Source organism: Marmota monax, unplaced genomic scaffold (assembly GCF_021218885.2).
Source record: "Marmota monax isolate L192 unplaced genomic scaffold, Marmota_monax_Labrador192_F-V1.1 WCK01_AAM20220418_F8-fsc00005, whole genome shotgun sequence".
Classification (NCBI taxonomy): Eukaryota; Metazoa; Chordata; class Mammalia; order Rodentia; family Sciuridae; genus Marmota; species Marmota monax.
The window spans coordinates 16,521,085-16,541,509 of NW_026692254.1; the positions used below are offsets into that span (position 1 = coordinate 16,521,085).

Here is a 20,425-nt window from a genome sequence, read left to right on the forward strand (position 1 = left end):
GGATATTCTGATCAGAAGAGGGAGTGTCGCAAAACAACAAAGATTCAGCATGGATGGGCAGTATAGGGTGTACACAAGTTCACTGCAGGAATGTGTTGGAGGTACTTTAAAGGACAAACATGACTTTGATTTGTTTCTCTGACTTTGTTGTTTAGAAAGCAAGATAATTATGGTGGGGCTCTAGAAACACCCAATCCCATGATCCACATATAGCTTCTGGCTTTCTCCATTCTCTTCCTTCCATTCAAGGTTTTTGCCCTGGAAAAATCTTTTGTCAAAATGGTATTGAACAGACACATCAAATTTAAAACTTTAGGGATCACTCGCCAAAATGGTTTCCTGTACAATACTCCCCCAAGGGAGGATTACAAGTAGTTATTCATCCATTTCATTGATCTATTATTTTTATTAAAAGGAAAAAAATCCAACCAAGAGAGGAAGTGCAGCCAGCTGCCTAGAGAGTGGGGATGATGGGAGGTGATATTTTGATTACTTTAATCCATAGCCTGTTAGTTCACTTTGCTTCTGTCGCTGCTGCTGGTGAAGTTACTAATATGAACTAATTACATTTGCCAGAATTTTTAATGCATCTCAGCAAGAAAGGTTAATATTATCAATTTAACAGCATGAATGAAACATTGTATGTATTGAACTTGAACTGTCCTAAAAGCTTAGATAATAAAAAACTGAGTAGCTTCTTTTATAACTCAATTGATAAACAGTTATTGGTGAGACGTGGGTGAAGCTTTCTTCTCCTCTTTAAGTTTTATAGGGGTGGTAAGCGGTCAGCACTGGATGCGGTCTGCTTACAGGGTTGTGAGGTAACTTTGTGTGAAGTAGTAAGCCATATTAAATGAGGGTGCTTCTTTTAAGAGCATTGCAAGAGGGCTGCATGTATTTTCCTAATTAGTGGAAGCATTTTCAAAGAGAAAAACAGATCACCATATTACAAAGTGGCAACAGCCTTCTGTTTTTAAAGCATCTCTGAATTACCAAGATCTAAAGCTCAAGATGCTTTAAGAATCAGTAATTTCTCTGGCACCCACCCAGCCCTTGAAGACAGTGTTTTGGAAAGTGAAGTGTTCTGGGAGGGGCAGCTGGTCTACAGGGACTTAAATGGCCTGTCCTCTTGCCCTTGCACGTGGTACTTCAGTGATCCCTGATGTTTACTCAGCAGTAAACAATGAGAATGGGAACAGTCAGCAGCTGCTTTGTGCCATCCATGGTCTTGAATTGGAGTGTGGTATTCTCAGTGGGGCAGGGTGTTGAAGTGTTTGGCTGGTGACATTTTGGTGACCAGTTGGTTCCTCAGTGTGTTTCAGTGTAGAGATTAGGAACTAACAGAGGATTTGGAACTTTTGTGTGTGTTCTGCTGAGGACACGCTCATCTCTTGCCGGATAATCATAGTAAGTTGACAGGAGCTGGGATACTCTTGGGTGGGACTCATCCAGAAGGGTAGGCTGAGTCACAGTTTGAAATCAAATAAATAAATCATGAATGGTTCTTAGGCAGATTTCTCAAGTGATATTTAAGGGGGGGAAAAGTATTTAATTTTAAAAGGAATATACAAGTTGTCCCCTTCATCACTTCCTTCCTTGTCCATCCCCATATCCAAGGGTGAAGAAAAGTAGGCTTTAGAACAACATTCCTTCCCCCTCATCATATGTCTTTAAGCAGCCCCAAACTTTTGAGATCCAGGAGACAGCTGTGGGCTGGAGTGGGCAGAGAGAGGGAGGGGTGTTTGAGGAGGTAGGGCTGGGGAAGGGGTGGGAGGTTCTGTGACCTTCTGTAACCTTCTTTTGCATGGTCAGGGTCTCCAGTTATTCCTTCAGGTTTCGCCATTGGTACTATCTCTATAGGGGAAGACCAACTTTGGCTTTTGATGTTTGTCCAGAGAGCATGAGGTTTCCCAGTCCTCTTTGGAGTTCCTGCACCCTTGTTTATGGAAACCTGTCACTTTGATTTGGTTGATAGTCTAGGTGGGCTGTTCCTGTTGACTGTACTTGTTACTGCAGGTTTTTAGTCATGCTCCTGTGTCTGGTGACAAGATCCCATGACAATTGTCCCTGTTCATATCTAAATGTGTTTAGGGAGTCCTAGGACATAAGAAGTTATAGAGGCAACAGGTTCCTCCATACCTTGGTAAAACATGGTTTATCCCATGATTTAGTCCCTTCTCCAAGGTCAGGGGAGAATTGAGCTGACAAAAGAGCTTTCTTCTCACTGAGGATTTTGTTTTTGCTCCATACAGTCATTTTTTTTTTGTTTGTTCTTTTTAGATATACATGACACCAGAGTGTATTTTGACATGTTATGCATACATGGATTATAACGCATTCTAATTAGGATCCCATTCTTCTGGTTTTACACTGGTCATGTATATTAATATGAGAACATAGGAAAGTCATGTCCAATTCATTCTGCATCTTTACTAATCCCATCCTCTCTCCCTTCCCTTCATTCCCCTTTGTCTGAGTCAGTGAACTTCTATCTCCACCCTCCATTGTGGGTTAGCATCCACATATGAGAGAGAACATTTAGCCTTTGGCTTTTTGGGATTGGCTTGTTTCACTTAGCATGAGAGTCTCCAGTTCCATCTATTTACTGGCAAATGCCATAATTTTATTTCTCTTTATGGCTGTGTAATATTCCTGTGTGTGTGTGTGTAATATAAAACACATTTTCTTTATCCATTCATCTGTTAAGGGCATCTAGGTTGGTTCCATAGCTTTACTCAGGTGAATTGAGCTGCTATAAACATTTATGTGGCTGTGTCACTGTAGTATGCTGATTTTATGTCCTTTGGGTATATACTGAGGAGTGGGGTAACTGGGTCAAATGGTGGTTCCATTCCAAGTTTTCTGAAGAATTTCCATACTGCTTTCCAGAGTGGTTGCACCAAGTTGCAGTCCCACCAGCATTGTATAAGTATACCTTTTCCCCCACATCCTCACAAACATTTATTGCTACTTGTATTCTTGATAATTGACATTCTGAATCGAGTGAAATGGAATCTCTTACTGAGGAAGATTTAACATGATCTGTAAGATCTGGCATCGTATTCAGTTTTAGACTTTTTTTGTTGCAAATGTTCTTGCTAGATGGTAGGTGAAAGCCTACTTTCGTTGTTAGATACACAATACTGATGATCTTTCATATCTTGCCCATGACCCAGGCCTGATAAATGTCAGACAGGTTCTCTTTAGGAATTGAGTGAGACAGAAGATTTTCCCATAGGATTTTAGTCCTGAGTTGTGTTATTAGACAGTTGTGTGTGTCTAAGGCTAATTCACAAATGTCACACCACTCCAACCCCCATTCAAGATGTAGGTGGTTAAATCCCAGTTTCCAGGCGCCATCTTGACTTGTTTACAGACTCTAACAATATTCAGGCAAAATTATTTATTTATAACAGAGAAAAATACCTAGAAATTCAACTTTGTACTTGAATCCAGTTTTATAGTGTGCCTTTCATTGTCCAAGCATATTCATGTAATCCTTCCAACAGCCATGCTTGGTACATATAATTAACCTCAGTTTGCACTGAGCACAACAGAATGTTATGTCAAATACATTTCAAAATATTTCACAGGCTCTTAAATGACTACACTTGAGCCCTCACACCCTTCCAGCTCTAGAATATATATATACACTGACATACAGATATGCAAAGAAATAAAATAAGAACCAAACTCAGGGGTCTAAACTACATGGTTCCTGTTTCATAGTTTACATTTCTTCAAAAAAGTTGTTGTAACTTTAAGTGTGGAAATGACCCATTCACTATTTTTATGGTGCAGGTGACACTCTGGAGACCGTATTCTTTTCACGCATCTTAGAATCCATCTCAGTTAATGGGTTAAGCATGACTCAGGAACTGTGCAGAACATTCAAGAAAATGGTGATGGCTGATCTTGACCACTCTGTTTTGTGAAATGATGGCTCATGTGCCTGAACCTTATCTGGGTCCTCTGTTGAAGGTGCTCTGTTGAAGTCTGATCTAATCTGCTGCTTTCCTGTTTAGTATAGCCTTGTTTCTGACTTTTTGATATGCATACTATTTTTTCATCATTTTCCTCAAAGTGGCACTTTGAAGTTTCTTTCAAAGTTGAACTATAACTGGATATTTACCCTAAACGAAATTGCAAATTGGTTTGTCATTATGTCTTTAGATTCCAAATGGCCAGTCATTGATGGCTGATTGGACTATGTCTTAAAAATGTGTCTTTGAAACTATAATCCTACTTGAGATTTTTACGAAAGTATAAAAATATTAAGCTCAGGACAGGAAATGTAACCTGAATAGAAGTCCTGAGACTGTGCCCAGTACCCCCTTTTGTTTGTACCAGAGGGACAAGTTTTCACATTACTGCTTCAAGGAACCCTGGATATCGAACATTGCTCAAGCCTAGAGGATACGTTTGAGAGCATGTTTAGTTAGTATCACTTTCTACAGAAAATATTTTGGCTCCCATTATTGACTTCAGAAAGTAAAAGCATTAAGATGAAAACTTTTGAGTTAGTGATCTTGTTTTTAAATGCCTTAGTATTCCTGCATTTGTTTTGCTTGCCATGTGGTTTTGCTCTAATTTATACACCTGTGTACACGATTAATTCACCATGGAACTCTCTTGGCTTTATTAACTCCTCTTTTCAATCTTTTCCTTAGAGAATGTCAAGGCTCTGGTTAATAATGTGACCAATGGGACTAGGAGTAAATGCAGCCTGAAAAAGTATTGAACAGGTCAAGGATCTGAAGCTTTAAGACAAAAAACAAAACAAAACAACAACAACAAAAAAACAATTAATAAGAAACGCACACAAAGCCAAAATACAGTCATGCAGTAGGCCCATTGAAACAGAGTTCAGAATTTGCTAAAGCACTGGCACCACATCCTAAAAGCTGAAAGAGTTTTTGTGGTTGATTATGTGTGACATAAGAGATGGATGTGCTTGAGAGAAGTAGGATCTCTTTGAGGAAAAATAATTCAACTAAGGAACCAAAGATTTTTTTTTTTTTTACATTGAACCCAGGGGCACTTTATTCTTGAGCTACATATATTCCCAACCCTTTTTATTGTAGGTTTTTGAGACACGGTCTTGGCTAAGTTGCTTAGGGCCTCTTGCTGAGGCTGCTCTTGAACTTGAGATCCTCCTGCCTCAGCCTTCCAAGTTGCTGGGATTATAGGTATGTACCACCAAGCCTGGCCTGGAAAATGTTTTATATATAATAAATGTGTGGCTTGCCATATCTGTAGGGCAAAAATTTGGTTGATCATGTTTTGAAGGCAGGAGAAAGGAGAGTAGTAAAACATACCGTGTAGCTTGTTTTAAGGCTGCACATGTAAAAACATTTTAGAAGTCATACAGTTTAAACAAAGTGGTTAGTTTAGGAAATACCTTTTCCCATTCTTTGACATTCCCCACATGCCTATTCCCCAGCCTGCTGTTATGAATTTAGATTGGCTCTTTAAAGAACTAGAGTGAAATTTAATTATCTAGGGAAAGCCCACTTTGTCAGAAGTGTAATATTCCTGGAGCAGGTTCTTGCTGGCCATCACATCTCAGGATTGACTGAAAAGTCCTTCCTGAATCGAAAAGTGATACTTTTATGCTTAAAATCTTGATTTTTAAAAAAGGCTTATGCTCTGTAAACTTTAGTCTAAGGTTATTAATGGGTACTAATTACAGTTAGTAGGAAGTTCTGATATTCTATTGCACAAGTAATGTGTGTGTGTGTGTGTGTGTGTGTTTTAGGCTAGAGGATAAGTATTCTGAATGTTTTACCATAAAGATATGCAGATGTTTGAAGAGATAAAAAAGTTTTCCCTGGCTTGAACATTGTACAGTGTATATATGTATTAAAATATCACATGGTATCCCATAAACATTTATGTGCATCAGTTAAAAATTTTTAATAATATACTCTGTAAATTTCAGACTAACTTTATATTTCTAAATTTAATATTGTAATATAACTCTTGGATAAGTGATTAGCAGAAACTTTGTTAACATGTCCATTTTCCTTTTCAATTAAATTGTCTCCATGTTGGTTTTTTGATATAGCTTGAATACAGTTCCTGACATTGCTCTACCCTCTTCAGTTTATATCATATCCTGAAACTACATTCTACTTGTACAAGTGGCTTTCGTCTGTAGTCAAGTGAACTGTGTCCATTTAGATAGGAGTGCCATTCAGCCTGCTACCTGGTGTGTACTTTGCCTTTTCCAGCAGGCAGCTGGTGGCTCCATGTTACCTTTTTCCAGGTCTCCAGAGGGTCATGTTGCAAAATAGCAGACTCTTAACAGAAATATCCCCTCACTGAAGATAATATTCCAGGTGTTTCCCAGGCTGTGAATGGGTACTTCAGGTGTTGCAGTTCCAAGTACTAGAGAGCCAGGGTGCATTTACACCTGCCGAATGGTACTAGTCCAGTGCTGTGTTCTAGCCTGAATTTTCTTCTTCTGTAGAGTCCTTCACAGTCTAGATGATTAACGGTTGGATTTTGCCAGTATACACTATGAAGCATTGTCATCAGAAAATAAATTCAGGGAGTTGGGGTTGTAGCTTCATGGTAGAGCGCAAGGTCCAGTGTTCCATCCCCAGAACTACACAAAATAAACAAAATCATGTTTTGTTCTTTGTTTCAATAAGTAGATTTAAAGGCATTTCTGTGTTGGTCTCTTCCTGTGTATGGATTTTTATGTGGTTAGTAGTGCAGTAGAATATAGTAAGTGCATGTGTGTGTGCGCATTCAAAAGAAACTTCCCACATATTTGAAAAGATTGAGATACCTAGTGTGAGATAGGGGAACTTTATCTAGGCCTTTCAGAATTGCTCTGTTTCTGTGAAGCCCAAACTATAAGCCATTCTTCTTTAGTTGGGTCCTGAAATTGTTTGTTCTTCCTTGAGTTGGGTGTGGAAAAACCTCTTTAAAGATCACATCTTCCTGAGGGGGGTGGGTCTAGCCCTCCCAGGTGCCTATCTTGCAAAAAGTACAACATGAAGCCAGGTCTGTAACAGATCAGCTCATGGATATACCAGGAATTTCATAAAATTTGAAAGTAAATCCAAGATAACTTGTGCTACTTTTGTGTGTGTGTGTGTGTGTGTGTGTGTGTGAGTGTGTGTGTGAAAGCCAGCAGGAGTAGAGAAGGCCACTCCTGTTTTGGCCAAGATGTTGGAATCTTTATGGGGGGCAAATGGGCTGAGGCTAGCTTCTGCAGAATCTTTGCACTGGCTGGGGAGCTCTGACACCGTGGAGGTGTTTGTAAGACTTACTGAAGGCATCAGAATAATTCTGTAGCCTTAACTCTGGGCTGATGTAGCTTGATTTGAACCCATCCCAGCCAGAAGAGAAGAACTCTCATGTTATATTATTAGCATATGATTTGCCAAAGTTCATGTTTTAGATATAATACTTGAAAAACAAAAACAAATACTGATTATTTTGAATTGTTTCTAAGTAATATTGTTTTTACTTGTTACAAAAATTGGCTTACCTGTATGTAATTGCACTCATAATGAATCCCCGAAGGAAACATGAGTTGCGTAAATCATGATTTCATAATAAATAAGTTATTTTTAGATTTTTTTCCTTTTGTTCCCCTTCTGCCAGTGACCTGAAACTCTGTTCCAACTTATGAAAACAAAGTAAAAACTAGATGAATTTAAATATAAGGGAAATAAGATGTAAATGCATTACTTTTTAAAAATCATTTGATTTTGATGAGATCTAGCAATGTAAATACAATAAGCTGTTTCCATGTCACATGTATATCATCAAGTTGTTATAGTGTACTTTTGAAGTAACTGGAATTTTTCCCCAGGGGAAAAGAAAAGGGTGTGTAAAGGGCCTGTGGTGGAAAGGAAAGAAGCCAGGCCCACCACGGTCCCAGAAGTCATGTTGAGGTTTTGTCTTTACTATAGGAACAATGGGAAATCAGTGTAGAGTACTAAATAGAAATGTTGCATGGGGTGGGGGAGACTTCATATTTAAAAAAATTCACTTGGCCACATCATGAAGAATAGATTAGGTAGGAAGCCTTCCAAAGCTATTTAAGTAGGCAGGGCAAAGCATGAAGTTAACTTGGGCTGGTGGTGGAGATAATCAGAAGTTGCCTGCAGTGAAAAAGTAGGGAGGTAAGATCAACCAGGTCTCTGCTGAATGTTGAGCAGGATGTCAAAGATAATGTCTAGCCAGGATTCTGGATTAGGGGTCAGAGCCATCACTGAGCTACGCAATACTGGATGGAGATCAGGTGGCAGGGATCATGAGCCTGCGTTTGTTTTTTGAGGCATTCTGAGTGAAGGTGAAACTTGTTCTGGTGCTTAGAGGGAATTCTGGGCACATGACTTAGTTTAAGAATTTGTTTCTGTGGCAATGGTACCTGAAAGCAGAAACAAAGGTTCAAAGACTGCTGCGGATGGAGCTCAAAGGACCACCAACCTTCAAGGGCCAAGGAAAAGAATATGAGCTATAAAGGAGCCTGAGTGCAAATGGGGATTGTCATGGCCAGGACTCTGGGTGATGGGGTTTGCAGGAAGTGACCAAAAGCCAAACCTGAAGAAAAATGGAGATGTGCACTGGATCTTGCAATGGGAAGGTCTTTGAGGACCACACCTGAAACCCGATCAATGGAGTGACAGGGCCAGAAGTGTCAGCGGAATGGACGAGGACTGTGGAACCCTTGAAGTGGAGAAAAGGCAACTCCCAAGAAATGAGTTTTTCAGGATCAGGCTGAGTGCCTGAGTGCACGTCTTCTTTTCTTGAACACAGACTGGAGCAGTACTGAAAGTCTGTGGGATAGCAGGGGAAAGCTCCAGTAAGGATCAGGAGATACCAGGAGAGACCATAGCACAGATGCAGAAAGAGAAAGGATAGATGGTTTCCTAAAGATGACAGTAATGAAACCTGCTCAGTGTTTTTCCTCTAAAAACATTTTTTTGGCATTAACTGTGAACTTTATGTGTTTTCCTTATTTGATCTTTACCAAACCTTATGAGAAGAAACTATTTTTCTCTCTGTAGATGAAGACGCGTAACCCTGGAGAATCTAGGGAATATGCCTAGGAGGAAGGCTATCTTGGAGAGAGGAAAGCCAGAGACTTGAACTCTGAACTGGGTTCCTTTGCTGGCTGCCTCCCAGAGCTGCTGAATTATATGTAGCCTTGTACCCAGAAGCCTGAGAATAACTATCAAATGTTTTTTTTTAAGTTAAGTAAAATTTAATATGAACTAAATGCTTTAGGGGATGGTCGCATTTATTTTAATAATTAGTTCTTTTTCAGGTAATATTAACTAGTGTAGGGAGAATGAAGATTACACACTCTAAAGTAGCAGTATCTGTGTATTGATTTACTCAATTGAGCTTTCTACTAAATTACAGGAGTTAATTTATACTTGGTTACACTCTTGGTATTCTAAAATGATGGCCATGCATTTATTATAAAATAGCCCTAGTTACTCTTTTTTAGAGTTCATGCCTTATGCCACTCCTTGCACCAAGCACTTGCCTGAATAACTCCATTTGATCTCCCTTGTGGCCTCAGGAGGTTTGTGTGTTATCATGGGACTACCTGTTACAGTTGAGGAAGCTGGGAAATGCAGAGGCCAGGTGAGGAGTTCCCTCTGTGGTCCTTTTTTTCTCTTGCTTGAAATGATACAGAAACTGGCCTGGGCAGGGGTCTAGTACAGGGGAGCGGTATGCTTTTCTGGTTTTATTTTGGTGTCCTGAAGATAATGGACCACACTCTCATCTTTGAGGAATTGCTGATGCTATATGAAAGATGGCAGGGTGAAACTCCTGGCAATTACTTACATTCATCTTTGGAAACACTTTATTATTATTTTTTCCTCTCTCTCTCTCTCTTCTTTTCCTGTTTTGAACTTGAAGCTTCTATAAAACCTACAGGTTTGTCAGTAACCTCTATTTTCAAGATTCTGAGGAAACAAGAACTCTCATACATTTTTGCTGTGGAGAATATGAAGTGATGTAACCTTCGTGGAAGGCAAATTAGCAGTCTCTCTCAGCTATAAATACATGTAACCTTTGAACATGGTTGTCCCACATCTAGGGATCTATCTTATAAATACACCTGCACATGTATGAATTAAAACATTGTTTATGATAGTAACAGGTTGGAAACAACCCATTTTTTTTTTTCTTCAGTAAGAGACTGGTTAATTCTCTAAGATAGGTACACAAAAATGGAATATTCTGAAACTGAATAAAACCCGACAACACCTGATGCCCCATCTAAATAAATCTCTAGGATATTAAGTAGAAAAGCCAAAGCAAAAAAGTTGAAGAGGAGAAAATAAGACTGTTTATTTCCATTTGCTTATACTTGGGTAGATTGACTGACATTAGAAGAAAAATTAAGAAATTGATAAATGTGATGACACATGTGGGTAGGTGGAGACAGAGTTGAGAGTCACATGCCTCAGTATACATCTTTGTATCATTATTTTAACATTACTTTAAGTTTGTGCTTATATTGTGTATTAATCCCCCACCCCCAAGTAATTGCTGTACTTTCTCCTGCTCAGGTGCAGGGGAATCGGGAACAAAGCAGAAGGTGAGAGGGCATACCTCTTGGATAGATTTCCTTTTTGTGTAATTTAACATGCCTTTAATTCAGGTGCTTTTCAGAGAAATCAGCTCCTGCTCCATTGCATATTAGACCTACAATCCTGTATCTTTCTAGAATCAGTCATATCAGGAATGGGGAGATTAGATGTTTTCTTATAGTGTACAGAAAGGAACATTTTCAGACCACATGTTTGTCTGTGCCTGTCAGTCTCCTTTTTTCCCTGTCATCATTCAACCCACAAGGTCTGCTGATCAAATATACTCCCATGGTTTTAAAAGAACTCACTTTTTTTGGTTGTTGTGTTTTGCTTTTGAGAGTTGAGGCCCCTAGGTGCATGTGGTAAGGAATTCAAAGGGCTCAATGGGTGTGTCTTGCTAGTTATTTCTTTGTACCTCTTCTGGCACTTGAATTGTGTTGGTTTTTTCACTAATTAGGGTTGGCAAAGAAACTCTTTGCACATTAGTTTGGAACTGTGTTGTTCTTACTCTCTTTCTTTTGAGTTGAACCTGTGCACTATGGATGAATGAACTTGTAATTCACCTGGTGCGTGGATCATTATGATTAATTCTTTCAAGCTGTCAGTTGTTTAACTCTTTAATGCCAAATGTTCAGAAGATAATATAAATTCACTGTAATGGAAATTCAAGCTGGGGACTCCAGCAATTTCCTCTTCAAAGTATAGTTCTGTCAGTTCCCATGTATTTACACCCTGCTAATGTTTGGATGTTGAATGTCCCCCACAGGTCCATGCAGTAAAGGCGTGGTCCCTAGAGTTGTGCTGTTGGAGGTAGTAGAGCCTTTAGGAGATAAGGTCTAGTGGGAGGTCTTCAGGTTATTGGTGTGCTCTTGAAGGAGATTGTGGAGCTCTGGTTCTTCTTCTTTCTCTTGTGCTACCTAAAGTGAGTAGTGTGTTTCACTCTGTACTCTCCACTGTTGCTATCCAACACCCTCACCAGAAGCCCAAAGCAGTGGGTCCTCCTGATTTTGAACTGGAACTTTCAGAACTATGAGCTAAATCAACCTTTTATTTAAATGTTAATTATCTCAGGTATTTTGTTATAGTGATGGAAAGCTGACTAACCTTTATCCTACTCAGTTTATAATCAGGTATGTTAAGTCATTTTTGGTGCTAAGTCAATTAATTGTATATGAGTTATTTTGCATCTTAGATTCCTTCTGATGATCAAATCTTACAAGAACAGATATGTGAGGGAGAGAACTATGTTGGGTGGTCTTTGCGGGAGTCAGTAGTGGATTAGAAAGGGATTTGAAGATTTTTTAAAGAAGTTAAACCAAACCATAGCCTCAGGACAGTAAATTAACTAGTGGATTGTCATTCTGTGGTTGGAATTTTTAGGGAGTCCATAATGTTTTACTGTGTCTCTCAGTTGCTCTACAGAAATGGTAGTATGATGAGATTTGAGTCACCTCGGCTGTGTTCTAGCGCATAATAATGGGTATCAGGGATTTGTTGGTATAGATATTATCATCTAGAACCATCTAGAGGATTCCTCCCTCCTTTTTTGGCTTTAGATGATAATGTCTATACCATTAGCTTTAGTAGCAAATGGTTCACTCATATTCTGCATGTATGTTGAAGGGGTGTGGATTAGATAGGCCAAAGAATTTTGAAATCCATTTGAAAGAGATCAACATTTACTTCTAAGCAATCCTAAGACTAAAAAGACTAAAAATTCTTCCCTTAGTCTTTATTTCTGATTTGGTTATTGCTCTGCATTACATGAATATGCATTCATATTTAAACTTCTGCATGTACAGCTTTTAATATCTTTTACCCTCTAGGTACTTTCTTTAGCAATGGAAGTGAGCATTTCAGCAAAATGAAGATGTGTATGCAAATCACTCTTTTTCATTGACTTTTATTGTTAAAATCTGAAAAGAATAGGGTCTGAAACAATTCCCATTTATGACTCTTAATTTTCATTTGTAGGACTCATATATATATATATATATTTTTTTTTTTGCAATTTTTCAAATGATTTAAAACTTTTTGCAACACGAGTAGTCAGGTCATTGGCAGCTAATCTGTGTTGACATCTTTGCAGCAAACATATAGTTAATTGCTTTTATTCTGGAGCCATTCTTGTTCTACTCTTAAAACTTGATTTTTAATAGCAGCAGCAGTGGTATTCCAGGACTTATTAGAATTCAGAGCCAGAGAAATGCTTTTTAAACTATATTTAGGCCTGGCTAGACACTCACATATTGCATAGTGAGTTTTTAAAAGAGTTTTGTGCCATGGGGTCAGGGTAAGAATGCATCTCTTTTCTTTAGGAGAGACCCCAAATATGCATTAGTTAAGTCCTTCCTCTTGGCCCCATTATTCAACAAGTTTTTGCTGTTCCTAGAAGATTCTATCATAAGTTTTATTCTGTGTCTAAAAAAATTCCAATTAGGTAGGGTTAGTAGAAGAAATTTATGGGCTATTTACTACCTCCTTGAAGTGCCTCTCCATCTATGAGATGGGATTGATATCACCTGTCTAATTGGCTGAGTTGTTACAGACCCACCCATGTTTGAGTACCAGGTAATGCACAGCTCAAGTTGATTTCAGAGATGGTGCACTTTCTTCTTTAGGCTAGTTCACATTTGGCAGAGGTGCCCATACTTCAGCTTGTGATTCTTTGACACTCTCCTCAATTGATGCCTCATAAACTTTAGACCCATCCACTGAGAACTACAGAATAAAGTCTTTCATTACATACATATCCTTTAATTTGCCTATTTTTGTTTGTTTGTGTGGTTTCCTTATTGTAGACAACCAAGGAAGGATGCTATCCTTGTTAGTGCAGCCATGACAATTATAGATGTATTTTAAATATTTGTATTGCTATCTGTTCTTGGTGACACAGAGTGATCTGGGTCACTCTGACATTTAATCAAGTTAAACAATGTGGCTCTTAGAAAATACGTTTATCAGGTAACCTGAGAGCTAGATACCTAATAACACAAAAGAAATTTCATCAGGATTAATTGATTAATTTCTTCAGCACCTCTTGTCCATTTTGCCTTTAATTTTCATTTTTCTAGGTTTCCATTTAGCCACTGTGACCTTGCTTGTTATTTAATAATGAATGGTTACAAATTGTTTGTATGTTTTTGTAATTGGGATGTGATAGCAATCGCCTACCAGATGATTTGACATTGTAATGACTTGAAGTCAGTAACAATTATGCCTAACAGGAAAATTAATTATGTAATCCTATCATTCCATATTTTGCCTAAGAGATTAGATTTGGCTGTGACTAGGCTGCCTGGATAGGTGACAGCATGGTGTGACACTTCTCACTTTTCTGGTTGGGGTAGTTAACCGTAAGGTTCCTAGTGTCACTTGGAGCATCATTTGACCAATTTAGATTTTAAAGAATATGTTTAGGCTTCCGATTTTTCTGCTTTGAAAACCTGGTCTATGTGGGTATTTTATTCTCCTAGTTACTTAAGTGAATAAAGACATTAGCTTGATTTCAATCCCAGAGGGCCATCTTTTCCCTTTTCCTTACCTCTAAGGGACATGATGCTGTGAGTGAATTGTTGGCATCCCAATACCATTTTTACTGTGGCATTTGTCATTCCTCAAACGTGGACCCCAGGAATTCATTCCTCCAGTATATAAAGCAGATGCATGTCTACAGGGACTGATGAAACCAAGCAAGATCTCATCAGGTGACATGGGAGCACCTAGCCATCCCTTCCAGTGGCTCTCTTGGCCCAGGAAGGCTTGCTCTGTTGTTCTGCCTGGTCCCCTGTGCCTCAGACCTTGTGGGTCACAGACATGAGGGGTTAGCTTCCCTGACCAGGTGTGCTTTGCCTGTGAGGGTCCCTGTAATCATCTAATCCAACTTCTCATCTTCCAGTTGCAAAAATGGATGCTCTGAGATGTTTTGAGATTTGTCCACGGCAGAACTAGGGTCACAACCAAGTCCCCTGAGGCTAGTATGATATTGTATCTATCATACCTTAGTTTTATTTTGTTTTTAAAAAATCCCTAAAACTACTCAGCATGTAGGGATTAAAGTGTGTTTCTAAACTAAAGAATTTGGGAAAAACTCAAGTCCTCTACAACTCCATCATGGAGAGCCCTGGGGTTTATTTTCTTCTAGATTTTTAAAACACATTAAAATGCATTTTAACAAAGCATATAATCCTGGTAGTTATGTATTTATTTACTGACATTTTGAACCTTTCAGTACCTTATAGTTTGTGGTGTGTGTGTGTGTGTGTGTGTGTGTGTGTGTATTTTACTGGGGATTGAACCCAGGACACTCTACCACTGAGTTACACCCCAGACCTTTTATTTTTGTTTTGAGACAGTTTCACTAAATTGCCCAAGCTGTCAATCCAGTCACATTAGCCTCCCAAGTTTCTGGGATTGCAGGTGTTCACCATTGTGCTTGGTTATAACTATTTTTAATGGCTTTGTTAAAAGTTACATGGATGAAGATATCACAGTGTGTTGAGGGCCACCGCTGAGTCAGGATGACACATGGCATTTTTGCCAGAAGTAGTGGTTGAGAGGTGACACCAGCGAGCCATTAAGATGATGACTTTTGAGTTCTCGAAGAGTTCCCGTTGAGTTCTGGTTGAGCTCTCGGGGATTCCTGAAGAGTTCGAATTGGTTGGGGAAATGCCGGAGGAGGGAATTTCCGGTTGGTGTGTTTCTGAAGGAGCCCTGTGGGTGGCGTTCGGGAGAGTTCCCGGGGAGCGTATGTGGAGTGTGCTGGTAGAGTTCAGAAATAAAGTTTGTTCCTGCTCTAGTGGCTCGTGATTTGTGCCCAGCCAGACTGCAGCAACAGTGTATTCAACCATTCCCCCACACTAGGCATTTGCATTGGTTCAGTTTTTCATAATTATAAATAAAGAAGGCCACAACATTATTGTACCTTAATCTGTGTCTTTTATTTCACATTATTTCCCTAGAAAATATCCCTTGAAATAGCATTTCCGAGGAGAGGGCTGAATTTAAGGTTCTTGACTCATATGACCATATTAATTCCCAGACAACTCATTGCAATTTGTACCCTGACCGGTGCTTCTAAATCTTTTGTATGAGATGTTTACATTCGCTTTATGAGAAATTCCCCAGGAATAAGAAAAACACAGAAAGAAAAAATAAATTGTTTGGATATGTACGTGGTATATGTGGGTGTCTCCTCCCTCCCTTCCCTACCCAAGTCATTATTATTCTGTATAAACAACTTATATAAATTCTTTGCTGTTTGTATTATGTATTAATTTTATTGGTCTACTTGGGGGCTTGATTACATGGGAATTAGATTACCAGGTGCTCTTTTTAGGGATCTTTCCTGTGGGTTTGTGTAGAGACTTTATTCTTTGGGTACCAAAGTGGCCCCAAACCCACTTAGCCAGCTGCACAGATACCTGGGCTCTGCATTTGCTCTTTCAGACCCCACCCCCACCCCCATGAATGAGTCAGTGAAAAGCAGAGGTTGTGAACAAAACAGTCACTTGTGGACTCTTACCATTTATAACTATTTCCTGAACCCCAAACCAGGTCATTTTTATATAAAACCAGGGCACAGAACTGTGAAAACTCAGGGTACATGACCATGCTAACTAATAGGTCTTGCTCTCTATGGAGTTGTTTCGAATGAAATCCATTTGTAAGGAATAATGTTTATTAATGAAACCATGTAAGTTTTATCCCCCAAATATATCTTACATGTGAATAATACAGTTCAAGTTCATGATGTAATATTAAATTTATTTTGAGTTATTAGAAGTTATGTATACTTCAATATTAAAATGTATTATTTCAATCAATATAAAATATTTCTGAAGAAAAACCTAATATATTAGTAAAACTATTATTCAGGTGAGATCAGCTATATGTTTGGGACTGAGAATTAGGTTAATTTTGATAATTCCTGCTCTAAAAGGAAATGTGGGTTTTTTCCCCTAAGAGTATATTTATAAATTTCATTGAATTTTACCAAAAGAAGCTCTTGACTCATTTCATTTAGTTTTTAACTTATCTGAGGGGAGATAGTGAAGAATTCCCTGTTAGCCAAACCATGATGAATTAATGTTTCTTACAGATGGTTTTATTTCCTTTGTATGATATTATTTGGATCATGAAGCAGATATCTTGGAAAATGTGAGATGTGTAGATGTGAGCTGGCAGTGTCTCCTGTGAGTTCTTTCTGTAGTAGAGAAGGGATTTTTTTCAGGTTATGCTAAGATGTATCTCCTGTTTTAAAGAACTCAGTTTCCAGAATTTTCTGTACTCTCCCTCCTTGGGGACAGTTTCTGCTCCTTGTTGTTGTGGTATTCTTGCCATCATGTCAGCCCCTTCATTTCTCAGGTAAGCCTTGTTTTTCTTTTTGGGAAAATTTAAATATATTTTCAACACATAATTTCATTCCCTTCTCTGTCAATGCTTTTTCCTTCTCCCTATTTTCTTCTTCCTAATTAATACTATCTTACTGAATTGGATCAGTATGAGGACTAGGAGGTGACCAAATTTCAACATTTTCCTTTTTCTTTTCTGCTTGTAATTAATGACCCTTAATTAATCCAAGCAGGTTGGAAGCTGTGGCTGTGAGTCTCCCTGATGTTTTCTTACTGCATTTCTGGGTGTGGGAGGGAGGGACCTGAGGATTTAGAAGTAGAGGGCTCTGTTGGTGCTTCCTTTGTCCTTTCTCATTGTCCAGAAGAGTCTTAAGGAAACTCCAGGAAATCCCTAGCCCCTGCCAGCTTTCTGCCTGAGAGTATTTGAGAGAAACTGCTGCTTTTAAAATAGCAATTGAGAAGTGGATTGGCTTGGCTGCTATAAGCTCTCCATGTGACAGCTGAAGACCACCAATGTTTTCAGTTCACCTTTTGATGCAGTGACTTTGAAAAGGAATCCCACAAAACAGAATTCAGAAGTAATTGAGCCATGGATTTAGGTGATGCCAGCAGCCCCTGGAAATGCTCAGGAAGGAAAGTTTTGACCTTTTTTTCTGTCTTCCTTTTTGAGAGTAATGGACTAATAATAAAAGGATACTAGTAATGACTCTCCTTCAGGGCTAGGTGTAAACACTCAATCCTGCTAACATTTAATGGGGAATTATATCTCCTTTCACAGATGGAGAAGCAGGGGCTTCTAGAGTTTAAGGGGCTTGAAGTTAGTATTCAAATCTCAGTTATCTGAAGCTAGCTGCGGCAGTGTACTTTCTTCCTATCTTCCCAAGAAATAGTAACACAGAGAAAAATTATTTTCTACATTTTGTATGTCTGGGAGATCCTTTGTATCATCAAAATAAACATATCTGTATCTGTACCTGTCTATCTAGTCTCTTTAAGATTATCATTAAAATAAAAACGATTAAAATGCAATTAGGGCTGGAGTTGTAGCTTATTGTGAGGCCCTGTGTTCGAACTGCAGCACCACATAAAAAAATACATAAATAAAGGTGTAGTATCCATTTACAATTAAAAATTTTAAAAAATGCAATTTGATGGAAAATTTAATCTCCACCATAGTCTCCATTCTTTCCCTAGGAATATAAAAATATATGCATCCAATATGGTTTTAGTTTTTTAAAAAATGAGATCTTCTATTAATATAAAGAATATTCGCTGTGTATTTTTTAACATTTTTATTTTTCTTAGTATATGGATACCACTTTAAATAACTGCAGATATTGCAATAAAAGTGAAAATTATAGCACTTCAAAATATCCATTTTTATCCATCCTGTGTTGATGGAAAATCATGCTAATTTTTTTTTCTTTTCCTTTCTGTGTTTTCTTTAGATACTAAAACAAGGTAATAGTAAATTTGCTTGTATACATGTATATATTCATCCTTGTTTGTTTCCTGGTACTTTGGTTTCTATAGAAAAGGGAACTGCTATGTTACTACTTTAAGGAAAAATCTTTCAGTGTTTGAGCAATGAATATTCTTGTTAAGTTTTGGTAAAAATAATTCATCATGTTAAAGTTGTAGATCTCCATTAGTGTTTAATTTTTATTGGAAGAGGTTGTTGACTTTTATTAAATGCCTTTTTGGTGTGATGTAATTGTGAGCTTTTGCCTTTATTTTGTAGTGTCATAAATTGTGTTGGTTAGATTTCCTAATTCTGAATCATATTTGCATTCCTGGAATAAACCCTAATTTTTTATGGTACAGTATTTTTGATATGTTGCTAAATTTTATTTGCTAATATTTAATGTTTTATAAACTGCAATCTTGAGACAGGTCTTTAGTTTTTTTCTTTATTTGTAGTGTCTAAGGTATTGTTATTAGGAGCATATTTTTTATATGACATGAGAAAATTTTCATCTTTTTTTTAAGAGTCTTGATGCATTTACATAATGTAGGAAATATCTAGTTTTCAAATTTTAAAATAAACAGAAAGCAACCTGGAATTGGAGACCCCCCCCACCCTAATCCCATTTAAAGAAAGTATCCTTCAGAATAGGTTAGTTGTTCTGTTCAGCTCTTTTAATTTTTTTCCGAGTTTTGATATTTTGTACTTGCTGGAAGATCATTTAATTTGTCTAAAATTTAGGATTATTGCACAGAATTTATATAATACTATTATATCTTTGGTATACATAGTAGTAATTAACTCATTACCGAGACATTTTTGCTTTTTTAAGTGACGCTTGTTAGAGATTTATATATTTTATTTTCTTCAAAAAACTTTTAAAAAATTATAAATCTTTTAAAAAATAATCTCAGTAAACTTTTATTAACCCATGTTTCTGTTCCATTTGACTTAAGTTTATTAAGTTGAATGCCTGTCTTACTTGCTTTCTGATCTTCTTAAAATAATGACATTTAAGGCCTTACATTTTCTTTAAGAACAGCTTTAGATTATGCATGTTTGGCTTTAGATGATTGATCTTCTTTGTGTTATTTTCTAGATGGTTTGCAATTAAATTATTTATTTGACCTTTGATTATTATTTAGAAGTATGTCACTGCATTTTTCTTTAGCTTATTATCTTTTGATATTTTGTTATGGTCTATGAATACAGCTCTGAAATCTATCTCAAGATAGAGACTTGTTAAGGTTTACTTGTCTGAGTAAATGGTTAATTTTCAGTCTTCCATTGAGACTTATATCCTTTGTAAAATATAGAGGTTTCATTTTCTATATTTAGTAAGTCAGAATTATGGATTGTTATATTCAGATCGTACAAATTCATGTGTGTTTTTAGCTGTCAAAGTGAAAGGCATGGGACTGGGGATATGGCTCAGAGGTGGAGCACTCCTAGCATGCATGAGGCACTGGGTTCTATCCTCAACACCACGTAAATGTAAAATAAAGATATTGTGTCCACCTATAGCTAAAAAATAAATATTTTTTAAAAGAATTTTTTAAAAAGTAAAAGGTATATTAAGGTATTTTGTAATTTTTAAACTCTCATTTCTTTTTACTTACAGGATTCACCTGCCATTTGGTTGATACAGGAACATGTAATCTTTATATTCTCAGGTTCTACATTTATTATGTGTAATATCCCTTTTTGTCTAGCTTAACACTTCTAACCTTCAGTTTTTGGTTTGATTTTAAAATGACCACCTTTACTTTTTTTTTATTTGCCTTTGCTTGATATAACTTTCTTCAGCTCTTCATTTTTAAACTGCCACTTTGATTTGGGTAGGTTACAGGTTTGTTTTTTAAAAGAGCTGGATTTTTAGAACTCAGTTTGACAATTTTGTCCTTCAACAGGGAAATCCTGCTGAACTCTGTTTGCTTGACAATGGATACATTTTGTTGTATTTCTTTTGTCTTCTCTTTGGCTGCCATGTATTTTACTTTGTTTTATTTTTCTCAGTCCTCATGTTAATTTAA

At 37.5% G+C, this 20,425-nt stretch overlaps 1 protein-coding gene across 2 annotated transcripts in view; it reads left to right on the top strand.

The window, feature by feature from the left end:
* The window catches only part of Igf1r (insulin like growth factor 1 receptor), a 309,374-nt gene that overhangs the window by 82,986 nt on the left and 205,963 nt on the right, over window positions 1–20,425 (top strand). Inside the window, exon 1 of one of the 2 annotated variants that reach the window (XM_046436277.2) lies at window positions 1,801–9,618. The exons of the other annotated variant lie outside the window; for it this stretch is intronic. Within the exon in view, the coding sequence (XP_046292233.1) occupies window positions 9,606–9,618 (13 nt within the window). The 5' untranslated portion in view covers window positions 1,801–9,605. Of the gene's footprint in view, window positions 1–1,800; window positions 9,619–20,425 lie in introns of those variants that run through there. 2 annotated transcript variants of the gene reach the window in all.